The 12,128-nt window shown below is 41.0% G+C and overlaps 1 protein-coding gene across 1 annotated transcript in view; it reads left to right on the plus strand.

The window, feature by feature from the left end:
- LOC103505978 (protein painting of fourth) overlaps positions 1–5,463 on the plus strand; it is a 9,212-nt gene extending 3,749 nt beyond the window's left edge. The window contains exons 2-5 of the mRNA XM_026821170.1: positions 213–1,216; positions 4,462–4,676; positions 4,837–4,913; positions 5,169–5,463. Of these exons, the coding sequence (XP_026676971.1) occupies positions 259–1,216; positions 4,462–4,676; positions 4,837–4,913; positions 5,169–5,181 (1,263 nt within the window). The 5' untranslated portion in view covers positions 213–258 and the 3' untranslated portion in view covers positions 5,182–5,463. The remainder of the gene's footprint in view (positions 1–212; positions 1,217–4,461; positions 4,677–4,836; positions 4,914–5,168) is intronic.
- Positions 5,464–12,128: the final 6,665 nt, after the last annotated feature.

A 12,128-nucleotide genomic window follows, 5' to 3' on the forward strand; every position in this document is an offset into this window, starting at 1 on the left:
GGTTTTTTTTTTTTTTTTTTTTTTTTTTTCTTCTCTATACCTACCTAGGTACATTTGGGAGCAAGGCTGTCTTTCAAATTGGTCTAATCTGATTTGAACCAGTTTTTTTTTTTTCCACCAATTTTCAAAGGGTTGTTTACTTAGTAGAAGCCAATCAATGAGGATACAGTACTAACCTACTAGGTAACCATAATCATTTTGTCTGATTTCAGATCTCAGTTTACCACAAAACCCTCACCAGTCCCACCCACCCACACCATGTCTCAGCCCAACTTTGACCCGAGACTTCTCATGCCCCCTCCCCTCTATCCACCCCGAGGACATCGTGGTCCTCTCTTTCGAGTACCCCGCCTCCCCGGACCCCGTCACTGGAGGGGAGGTAGGGGGCACCCCCACCGTGCCTTCCCCCACCCCCCTCATCCCCCACCCCCAGGCATGCGGGGGAACTTCCTACACCCTAGACACTTCCACACACCCAAAGTATTTCATCAGAAACACAAGGAGAAGTTGAGGAATATGAGGAGAGAAATGAAGAGACCATTGCCGGCACGAGGGGATAAGAGTAGCGAAGTGTCTGTACAGCAACAAACCCGACCTTGGAACTTGAAGGACGCGGAGCGGGCATTGACCTTTGAGACGGAATACAATGAGTCCAAGGGCAAGACACAGATCAAGATCGAATTCCCAGACACAGAGGTGGACAGGGACAACGTACGCTGTCTGCATCCGAACATCAACAATGTCTACTTCAAGTCCCCACCCATGCCACGCTACTGTTACGTACAGCTGCGACCAGACGCGGATGTGAACAAAGTCCTCTCCGATCTGAACTCAAAGCCACTGCCTGAGTTCAATGGGAAGTGTTTGCGTGCGACTCTCGCGGAGGTGAAGAAGGAAGAGTTGAAGCCAGGGGACATTGACCCGTACACACTCTACATCGGGAACATCCCCCCTCATGTCAACTTGACATTCTTCAAGGAGTTCTTCCCCAATGCGACCCGCAAGGACATCGGACATGCGCAGAAACTCAAAAACACGCGCTACGCTTTCGTGCGGTTTAGTTGTCTCAAGGATGCGATAGACGGATTCAAGCGGATGATTAACAAGGAGTTTGATAGTCGGAGTGTGATCGTGCGGTTCAAGCGGTTCCGTGAATCTAAGAACGCGTCAACTGAAGTTCCTAGTCATAGCGGCGGTCAGGGAGGTGATGAGTTAGGTAAGTTTCATGAATATTATTTTTATTTCTTCAACTTATTGTTTCATTACAAATTTTCATCAGTAAATGGTTTTCAAATTAAATTGATCCCAAGGGCAAGAAAAACCTAGACCCTTGACAAATGGAATGTGAGTGAAGCGTGAAGGCATGTGATGTGTTCCAATCCACTCGACCCCTATTATAAATATTCATACCGCATAAATATTCATTTGGTACCTGTTTTCTTCTACGACCTCTAGATCCTGAGGTAAATTGATTTGAAAAATACTTTGGATAGGTATATGACATGACTATGATGTCTTAACTGTTTTAAAAACAATATAGTTTCTATGCCCAAGTCGATATTATCTTCTATTAAAATCCCACTTCATTTCTCACTCCTCAGATGAAGAGGAGTTCCACTATGTGCCCGAGACTCGAAGTCAAATCAGCAAGTCGTCCAGCGGCTCCATTATCTGGTTGGTTGTACAGATCTCTTATTTCTTTATTGTGTTTGATTCTCCAGATTCCATCATTTACCATCATTTTATGCAAAATTTGATTTTTTTTTTTTCTTTTTGAAGAGGTTTGATAGAGGGCACTGCAACTGCTGAGATCTCATCCTTGGTGGTGTAGTGGTCAAGGCGCTCGCCTGGTAAACAGGAGGGCGTGGGTTCAATCCCAGCCGAGGTATGGAATTCCCATCCACTCCATCTTCAGTGATCAGAGTCAGGAAATTGTGCATCTAATGTGCTATACCATCTGTCCTAATCGGTTTAGTTTTTATCACTTATATAGTACAAGAAATTGGAGTAGTGCATTGGACCTATAAACAAGGATACTGTGAAAAAAAAAGGCTATTTTGCTAGCTAAAGTTTAGTTTTTTTTAGATAGGTTAGGTAGGTACCTACATTCAGGCATTACCTATAACTTTTTGTTGGCAAGTACTTAAAGGCTGTGGCTCAAAATGCGGCTGAAGTTTTTTTTTTTTTCTTTTTTCTTCTCTGTACCTACCTAGGTACATTTGGGAGCAAGGCTGTCTTTTAAATTGGTCTCTCTCTGATTTGAACCAGTTTTTTTTTTTCCACCAATTTTCAAAGGGTTGTTTAGTAGAAGCCAATCAATGAGGATACAGTACTAACCTACTAGGTAACCATAATCATTTTGCCTGATTTCAGATCTCAGTTTACCACCAAACCCTCACCAGTCCCACCCACCCGCACCATGTCTCAGCCCAACTTTGACCCGAGACTTCTCATGCTACAGTACTAACCTACTAGGTAACCATAATCATTTTGTCTGATTTCAGATCTCAGTTTACCACAAAACCCTCACCAGTCCCACCCACCCACACCATGTCTCAGCCCAACTTTGACCCGAGACTTCTCATGCCCCCTCCCCTCTATCCACCCCGAGGACATCGTGGTCCTCTCTTTCGAGTACCCCGCCTCCCCGGACCCGTCATAACTGTGACTTATTTCTTACAAGGTAGATGTGCTACCCACCACCATGCTTACTAGGCTGGCCTACCCATTCTTCATACTCAATCATATAAATCCCAATGCAACTCAGCTTGGTCAACCTCTGTGGTAAATTAGAGGAGAGCTTACCCACTTTATAGTTTTTAAACACCCACTATTGTATCAAACAAACCCATCCACTTCATCTTCAGTGATCAGAGTCAGGAAATTGTGCATTTAATGTGCTATACCATCTGTCCTAATCGGTTTAGTTTTTATCAATTAAAAAGTACAAGAAATTGGAGTAGTGCATTGGACCTATAAACAAGGATACTGTGAAAAAAAAAGGCTATTTTGCTAGCTAAAGTTTACTTAGGTTTTTTTTTTCAGATAGGTTAGGTACCTACATTCAGGCACTACCTATAACTTTTTGTTGGCAAGTAATGTGGCAGGAGTTTTTTTTTTTTTTTTTTTTTTTTTCCCCTCTATCCACCCCGAGGACATCGTGGTCCTCTCTTTCGAGTACCCCGCCTCCCCGGACCCCGTCACTGGAGGGGAGGTAGGGGGCACCCCCACCGTGCCTTCCCCCACCCCCCTCATCCCCCACCCCCAGGCATGCGGGGGAACTTCCTACACCCTAGACACTTCCACACACCCAAAGTATTTCATCAGAAACACAAGGAGAAGTTGAGGAATATGAGGAGAGAAATGAAGAGACCATTGCCGGCACGAGGGGATAAGAGTAGCGAAGTGTCTGTACAGCAACAAACCCGACCTTGGAACTTGAAGGACGCGGAGCGGGCATTGACCTTTGAGACGGAATACAATGAGTCCAAGGGCAAGACACAAATCAAGATCGAATTCCCAGACACAGAGGTGGACAGGGACAACGTACGCTGTCTGCATCCGAATATCAACAATGTCTACTTCAAGTCCCCACCCATGCCACGCTACTGTTACGTACAGCTGCGACCAGACGCGGATGTGAACAAAGTCCTCTCCGATCTGAACTCAAAGCCACTGCCTGAGTTCAATGGGAAGTGTTTGCGTGCGACTCTCGCGGAGGTGAAGAAGGAAGAGTTGAAGCCAGGGGACATTGATCCGTACACACTTTACATTGGGAATATACCGCCTCATGTCAACTTGACCTTCTTCAAGGAGTTCTTCCCCAATGCGACCCGCAAGGACATCGGACATGCGCAGAAACTGAAAAACACGCGGTACGCTTTCGTGCGGTTTAGTTGTCTCAAGGATGCGATAGACGGATTCAAGCGGATGATTAATAAGGAGTTTGATAGTCGGAGTGTGATCGTGCGGTTCAAGCGGTTCCGTGAATCTAAGAACGCGTCAACTGAAGTTCCTAGTCATAGTGGCAGTCAGGGAGGTGATGAGTTAGGTAAGTTTCATGAATATTATTATTAGGTATTTCTTCAACTTATTGTTTCATTACAAATTTTCATCAGTAAATTTAATGGTTTCTTCAAATTAAATTGATCCCAAGGGCAAGGAAAACCTAGACCCTCGACAAATGGAGTGTGAGTGAAGCGTGAAGGCATGTGATGTGTTCCAATCCACTCAACCCCTATTAGAAATATTCATACCGCATAAATATTCATTTGGTACTTATTTTCTTCTACGACCTCTAGATCCTGAGGTAAATTGATTTGAAAAATACCGGTAAATTTTTGCAAACTTTCGATATATGACATGACTATGATGTCTTAACTGTTTTAAAAATAACATAATTTCTATGCCCAAGTCGATATTATCTTCTATTAATATTCCACTTCATTTCTCACTCCTCAGATGAAGAGGAGTTCCACTATGTGCCCGAGACTCGAAGTCAAATCAGCAAGTCGTCCAGCGGCTCCAGTGAAGACTGCCCCGAAGAGGCTGAGGAATATAACCCTGAGGAATACGACATGGATGAGATCAACCCCCCACCCCGCCCCCCTAGTCTGGCGCTGCTCAGGTTCCTTCGGTCCAATGATGAAGATGAGGATAGCTACCGGGACTTTGACCCGAAGAGAAATATGACGGTACTGCCCGATGACTGAGGAATATAATCCTGAGGAATACGACATGGATGAGATCAACCCCCCACCCCGACCCCCTAGTCTGGCCCTGCTCAGGTTCCTTCGGTCCAATGATGAAGATGAGGATAGCTACCGGGACTTTGACCCGAAGAGAAATATGACGGTACTGCCCGATGATGTGATAAGTGTGAGGACCACGGATAGTCTGTTGGACCTGGACACCCCGTATAAGTAATTCAGTCGTGTAAGTGACACACTGTATAACACTCTATAAAGCTGTGTCCACACATATTTGTCGGCCGTCGATCGACGAGGTAAATCTATGGCCTATGTTGTCGAGGCAGTGTACGGTTTCAGTCGACATCGATTGACGGTCATCGACTAAGTGTGGACACAGATTGAGATATCAATTATTGAGATTGTCAATGAAAATTTGTGACCAAGGAAGGCGTAGTGTATACTGCAGATATTTATTACCCCGTATAAGTAATTCTGTCGTGTAAGTGACACACTGTATAACACTCTATAAAGCTGTGTCCACACATGGTTGACGGCCGTCGATCGACGAGGTGAATCTATGACCTATGTTGTCGAGGCAGTGTGGACGGTTTCGCTCGACATCGATTGACGGTCATCGACTAAGTGTGGACTCTGTGGACACAGATTGAGATATCAATTATTGAGATTGTCAATGAAAATTTGTGACCAAGGAAGGCGTAGTGTATACTGCAGATATTTATCTTTTTCCCCCTTTAACAGTCCAAGTGGCCAAGCAAAAAAGGTATAGTTTTAAACTACTTACATGGTCTCAGTCATATTTGGCTCTAGAAGTATTCATAAAGAATAAAGAAATGACCAAGAGATCACAGAAAAAGATCTGCTGAGAGTGGACAAAAGGTGGATATAAGATATAAAGCTAGCGGGAGAGGAATAAAGAGGGGAGGGAAAGATAGAAGATGAAAGAAAAGGGGATAAAAAGCTAGTGAGAGAGGGAAAGGAGGAAGTGTAAATAAAGAAAAGACCATTATTTCCTAGTTAAAATGTTCTTTCCTTTTGGGAAACTTTCGGAAATAGAAACTCTATTCCGATGACCATCTTGTATTTCCTCTGATTTGGTACAGGCGCTATCACTCCAAATGAGGGGAAACGAACTTTACAAGAGGGGAAATTCAGATCAGAAAATACAACTATGTTCGCCAGCCAATCATTATCAGGTAAACCTGACGACAGGTACACCTGATCAGGTCTACCTGATAGTGAGTGGCTGACCTTTGTAGTGGATATTTGATGAAACTGATTTCATTGCTGTGTTTGGTGTTACACGTCTGTGCGTACTTGCGTAGACTGATCTTTTGTGATATTGTTAGCATAAGTTTAGGTTGTACAATATTGTACATATTGTTCATGTCTGCTTCGTGTAGAACTTAGTTGTATTCAAGATAAAGAAAAGACCATTATTTCCTAGTTGAAATGTTCTTTCCTTTTGGGAAACTTTCGGAAATAGAAACTCTATTCCGATGGCCATCTTGTATTTCCTCTGATTTAGTACAGGCGCTATCACGCTAAATGAGGGGAAACGAACTTTACAAGAGGGGAAATTCAGATCAGAAAATACAACTCTATCCGCCAGCCAATCATTATCAGGTAAACCTGACGACAGGTACACCTGATCAGGTCTACCTGATAGTGAGTGGCTGGCTTTTGTAGTGGATATTTGATGAAACTGATTTCACTGCTGTGTTTGGTGTTACACGTCTGTGCGTACTTGCGTAGACTGATTTTTTGTGATATTGTTAGCATAAGTTTAGGTTGTACAATATTGTACATATTGTTCATGTCTGCTTCGTGTAGAACTTAGTTGTATTCAATTATGCGAAATTTAATTCATTCAAACATGGCTGAACCAATGAGATTGTGACATTTCGCTGTGTTTACGTCCAAAGCGGAATCTCATTGGTTCAGCAATGTTTAAATTTCACATAATTGAATACAACTATTTTTACTTTTTTAGATAGGCAGAAGAGAGCACAAGAGTAGTTTCACAAGACTAGTCGAAAGAAAGGTTTTCGATTTATTTTTTCTTATAATAATTTATTATTTTTCCAGTCGTATTGACCCATAGGTGTTGAAATGTTTTGTTACTTTATTAATATTGTGTATAATATAACTCCATTATGTTCTCTAAACATTCAGATTGTTTTTAGTCCGTCCTTCTTTTATAATTACAATAGTAATAAAAAGGTATAAGGGACGGACTATTGTTAATAATTAAATGCAGAATAGTCTGAGTCAGGGAAAACAAGTAGAACCTCTTTTTATGCTCCAACGACATAACTGTAATCATTTCGTGAGTAGCCTCCGTGGCCTAGTGGGTATCACAGTAGGCTTGCACGCCGGTGGTCCCGGGTTTGATTACCGGTGGGGTCGAAGTTTTTTTTGGCTCTGTGCTTGGAGTTCGGGGTGCACTCAGCCTCGTGAGGACAATTCAGTAGCTACTTTAGCAACCAGTGGCGGTATTACCAGAGTAAAAAGGATTTTGAAGGAAACTGATTGCAAAGGAGGCGTTTAGCAATGCTGTGATATCCACAAAAGTTGTGAAAAAGCTCTGCTTTACCCCAAGTAATTTGGGATTGATTTTTACTTTCTATTTATTTCTTAAAAATCGGGCCCTCGCGTGATGTAGATATTAAAATGTTGTTTTGTACATAGATACTTTTAATATGAAATTTCTTAAAAAAGTCAGAGGAAGAAGGGATGAGACATTCTTACATTGTATTCGTATGTACATACATAACACGTAGTATGTTTACTATCGTAAGTACATATAACATCGATTATAGATTACATCACGCAACCACGTTTCTGTAGTCCCCTCTCTCATCCTCTCTCCCATAATCTCAGGGGTGGTCAAGTATATTCATACCCAAACCAGATTAATAGTTTATCATATACAAAAAAAGCCCACTCCGAGGCTTAGGTGTAGGGGTAAACAGCCCCAAAGGATGGGTTAAGCTTCTACGAATCTACGAAGTGTGCTTGTCCAAGTATCTATACTCAAACCGTCTTATTTCATCGTCCGTAGTTTTCCTCTTCAATCACGTGAAAATGGCTTCTTGGTCTGTGGCGTATAATATCTCTTAATTCCCGTTCCCACTTGTAAGTTTCATCCGATTTTTTCCGCATGTCATGTAGGCAATGTAATTTAGAGTTTGGAAGGAAAATGAAGATAAAAAAACCTTTTTGTTCTTGAAAATCCCTCGTACCATCCCTGAGTTTCCAGTGTATGTTTCTTCCCTTTCTTCTTCTTTAAGTGTTTGTGTACTCTACTTTTCTTGTACCTATGATTTATCGTGAAGTAAGTTGTGTGTGTGTGTGTGTGTGTGTGTGTGTGTGTGTGTGTGTGTGTGTGTGTGTGTGTGTGTATATGGTGTGTGTGTGTGGTTTTTCTATCAAGTTTACTCGCTACTACCTACTGGTCTGGGGGTAAATGATATGGACAGGATAGCCGAAAACTTCCGGTGTCTTTTCCATTCATGTGTGAGGAACATTACCAGACAAGGTCTCGTGTGTCAGAACGAATTTGGAAGAGATTTGGTGTCAGAGCGAATGGGTGATCAATTTGATGTTTTGTGAAGTCTTGACCTGTGTGTCCACACATAGTGGACGCCCTCGATCGACGAGGTGAATCTTTGTTGTCGAGGCAGTGTACGGTTTCAGTCGACGCGACGTCGTCGGTGTGAACACACCTTTGTGGCCAGTACACACCAGCAACATTTTCATCAGAAACATTGTTTCTCAACAATTCAGAAGTGTTTTTGCAACAATCTAGCACCTTTTTTTTTATTGCTTTAACTCTCCATCACTATGAAGAATTTAGCTTTTGGTTTATTCAATATTGGGTTCATATGTATTTTTTGTGTGAGTGACACCGAATCTGAAGCTGAACTTTCAATTTGAATACCTATATATTATTTTTACTGGGCGGATTTTGGAAACTGTCCTGCGCAAGAGGCGAAGTGACAGTCTAGAAAACGAATGTAAATCCCTTTCTTTGTGGAACGGTCATAACTTTTCCAACAGGCTGTGCTGTTTATTTTCTCCTACGCTATGAAAATATCTTTTTAATAGGTTAGCAGGCTAGAGGGAAATGGTGTTCCAATAAGTATTGGGTGAAAATGGTTCGCACCAGCTTTTGCTCCATTAAAAGTCCGTATAGGTTTTAACTTATAATATATTATTATATTTATTATGCTATCTATTCAGATACTTCGGTACATAATGTATTGGTAGATTGGTACCCACCTAGACCTACCTGTTTTAGTAGCGCTACTAAAGTAGGTAGCTCTACAATATCTTTTTTAGGGCATTTTTGTAGGTACCTATGCCTATTTATGTTTCAGCTTTTCCCCATTAAAAAAAAAGTTATAGGTTATAGTACTCTTGGGTAGGTCATACTTACATGATGTTTTTTTTTTTCTCTCTACCCATCTAACTACCTTCTTTCAAACCTCCCTATTTAGGCCACTATAGAATAATTGTTGTTTAGTATCCACCTACGAACCTACCATAATATCTTCATTTTGAGTTAATATTAATACCTACCTTTTGCTCCGTTAAAAGTTGGCGTAGGTGTTTCCCTATTACTTACCTAAGGCCATTGTGAAATATTGTACCTACATTATGAGTATTAGGTATCCTTTTTCAAAGGCTTTTAGCATGATTGTTACTTCTTGAGGGCTTTTAACTTTTTAACAGTAGATATCCAACTTCTGGTAGGTACCCTTGTTACAAATTTGTCGCTGGACAGTGGACACACATGGTGCTTTTAAGACCTTTTTTTTACTTTCCTTATTAGGTACCTGTAGGAAAAACTTTTTTTTCCTATCTTTATGTACCTAAGTATTTTTCTTTGCCTTCTTTAAGAAAAACCTAACGAATAGGGCCATGTACAATTTGTATCGTAAAGCCCAGTGAAAATACAATTACAATTATTTTACAATAGATGAATAGACTCCCAAGTGGAAGCCGAGGTTATGACAGAGGCGTTCTCTACCACCTAACCCGTTTACGGCTACAGCTGAGGCCGCTACAACTACTCCTGTGTTGGGATTAATAATTTTTGTATGAACGCCCAAGAACTATTTATGTATGCAATGTGCTAGACACAAAATGAACGGAGAGTTGACCAAGAGATCACAGAAAAAGATCTGCTGAGAGTGGACAAAAGGTGGATATAAGATATAAAGCTAGCGGGAGAGGAATAAAGAGGGGAGGGAAAGATAGAAGATGAAAGAAAAGGGGATAAAAAGCTAGTGAGAGAGGGAAAGGAGGAAGTGTAGAAAAAGACTGAAAGGAGGAGGAGGGATAGAAAAACAGGGAGAGGGGTGGGAAAAAATAGGGAGAGGCTGAGAGAGAGGCGTATAAAGAGAAATATAGATAGAAGGAGGGGAGGGATATAGGGAGAGGCTAAGAGAGGAGGGGACGGAGGAATAGAAAGAGAGAGAGAGGGGGGGGAGGGGAGGGGAAAGATAGGATACAAATGTCTTGCTATAATTTTCAGTTGACATTTGCCACCCCCTCCCCTCATCTCCCATGTGGCAATTCAAAAAGTCAGAAAATATTAATAAAATTGTTATAAATCATTTTTTACTTTTTTTAATGGGTTGATGGCGGGAAAAGGGAGAGAGAGGAGGGAGGGGCAATGGGGGTTGATCCCCATCGCTACATGTCGAAAATGAGACATTGGGATTTTTTTTTTTTGAACGAAAGAAGTAAGTTTTGAGTTTTAGGAGGAGACTGAGAGGGGGAGAGTACAGTGTCCACTGGGAGTGTCTTATTCTTATCTGATTTATGAATCCTAGCAACTATGAACGAGATTTTTACTCCGACAAGGATTGCGATTGTGTAAGTAACCTAACCCTTGATCTCATCAGTTTTAAAAATAGGTACCTATTTTAAATAAGTACCTACATAGTTACCTACCTGTTTGTCATAAAACTTCTTCCTGATTTTATTGTGAATACCTAGTTTTCTTGCAGTTTGAGTTATATTTTGTTCTGTTCTTAGGTACCTTGAACAATTGAAAATTATTCTGGTCGAACCGTTCAAAACTTGCGCACATTTTTCCAACCACTGCCAGTCTCCTATTATTCCAAGGGCAGTGAAAGGTCATTACAGATGTAAATGAGAAAAAAAAAAGGTTTAAACTTTTTTTTTCCCTAAAAAAAGGATGAGAAGGAAGATTTTTTCGTAGGAATTATTGTTTTTAATTTTATTTTCATTACGCTCTATTATATTTTCTCTGAGAGCTCCACGCTATTGCAAAAAGAAAACACTTTTGAATAAAAATTTATTGTAATTTTGTTTTTTATATAAAAAAAGACATTTTCATTCCCTTCCCTGACTTTTCCATTCGAATCAAAACTTCTCACTTTTCCTCGTTCATTCTTTAGCTTTTTTATTCTACTACTTTATCCTCACAGATTTCGTTGTTCTTTCTTCTCAAGCAAAAGTGGTAGAAATAACATTATTGTGCTCTCAACTTGGCGGTATCTTTTAATGGATACCAACATCCTTATCCTTTATCTGTTATTTATTATTTTTCTAGAACTTTTGTTTTGCCATTTTCATTATTTTATGGCTGATACCACAATCTGAGTTTGAACCAAGTTTACTTCTAAACCACCTTTTCGCCAGTCTAGTTAGCTTTGTTGGTAGAGCGTATGCCTTGTAAGCCCTAGGCCGCGGGTTTAGAGGCCAACTTTGAGGCTTTTAGTCGGAGGGCCCATGGGGCCCCTTCCCCCTTGGGCCATTTTTTCCTCTTAATTCAATTCAATTCAAATCAATTCAATTTATTTTTATTGTACGTAATATAACATAATGAATACAATTGTACAACGTCAGTTAGAAAAGAAAAGAAAAAGAAGGAGAAAAAAAATGTTGTAAAGTACTATTACCTACAAGTTTTTGCCTATAATTTAGTTAGAGCATCATTCATCAAGAAGCCACTGTTCGAATTTTTGATGCCCCCCCTCCACCCCCCCCCCCTGAAATACCTACAGCGGTTGCACTTGGGGGTTTTTTTTCCCATCTGTATATTTTCTTGCGGCCTGTGGCGGCTCTTGTTGGGAAAATAAATGCCTTTATTTTATTTTATTTTATTTCAAGAAGTTTGATAGTAACGGCTGAGGTCTTATCGTCCTGAAAGCGAAGATAAAAGAAAGACAGAGGATATAGGAGAAAGCCCAGCCGTTCTGACAACGACCCTTTTCTGTTCAGGACGAAATCCGGCCCGAGCGAGAATATAACCCGCGACTTAGCCCTAACAAGGCCGAAATAGCCAGCAGCTTGTGATGTCTGAAACAGTCACCTGACCAGATAGCAACCACGCACAAGGTTGCTTAACTTAAGTGATCCGTTGAGTCATTAGTACGTTAA

This window comes from Diaphorina citri, unplaced genomic scaffold (assembly GCF_000475195.1).
Source record: "Diaphorina citri unplaced genomic scaffold, Diaci psyllid genome assembly version 1.1 scaffold206, whole genome shotgun sequence".
NCBI classification, from domain to species: domain Eukaryota; kingdom Metazoa; phylum Arthropoda; class Insecta; order Hemiptera; family Psyllidae; genus Diaphorina; species Diaphorina citri.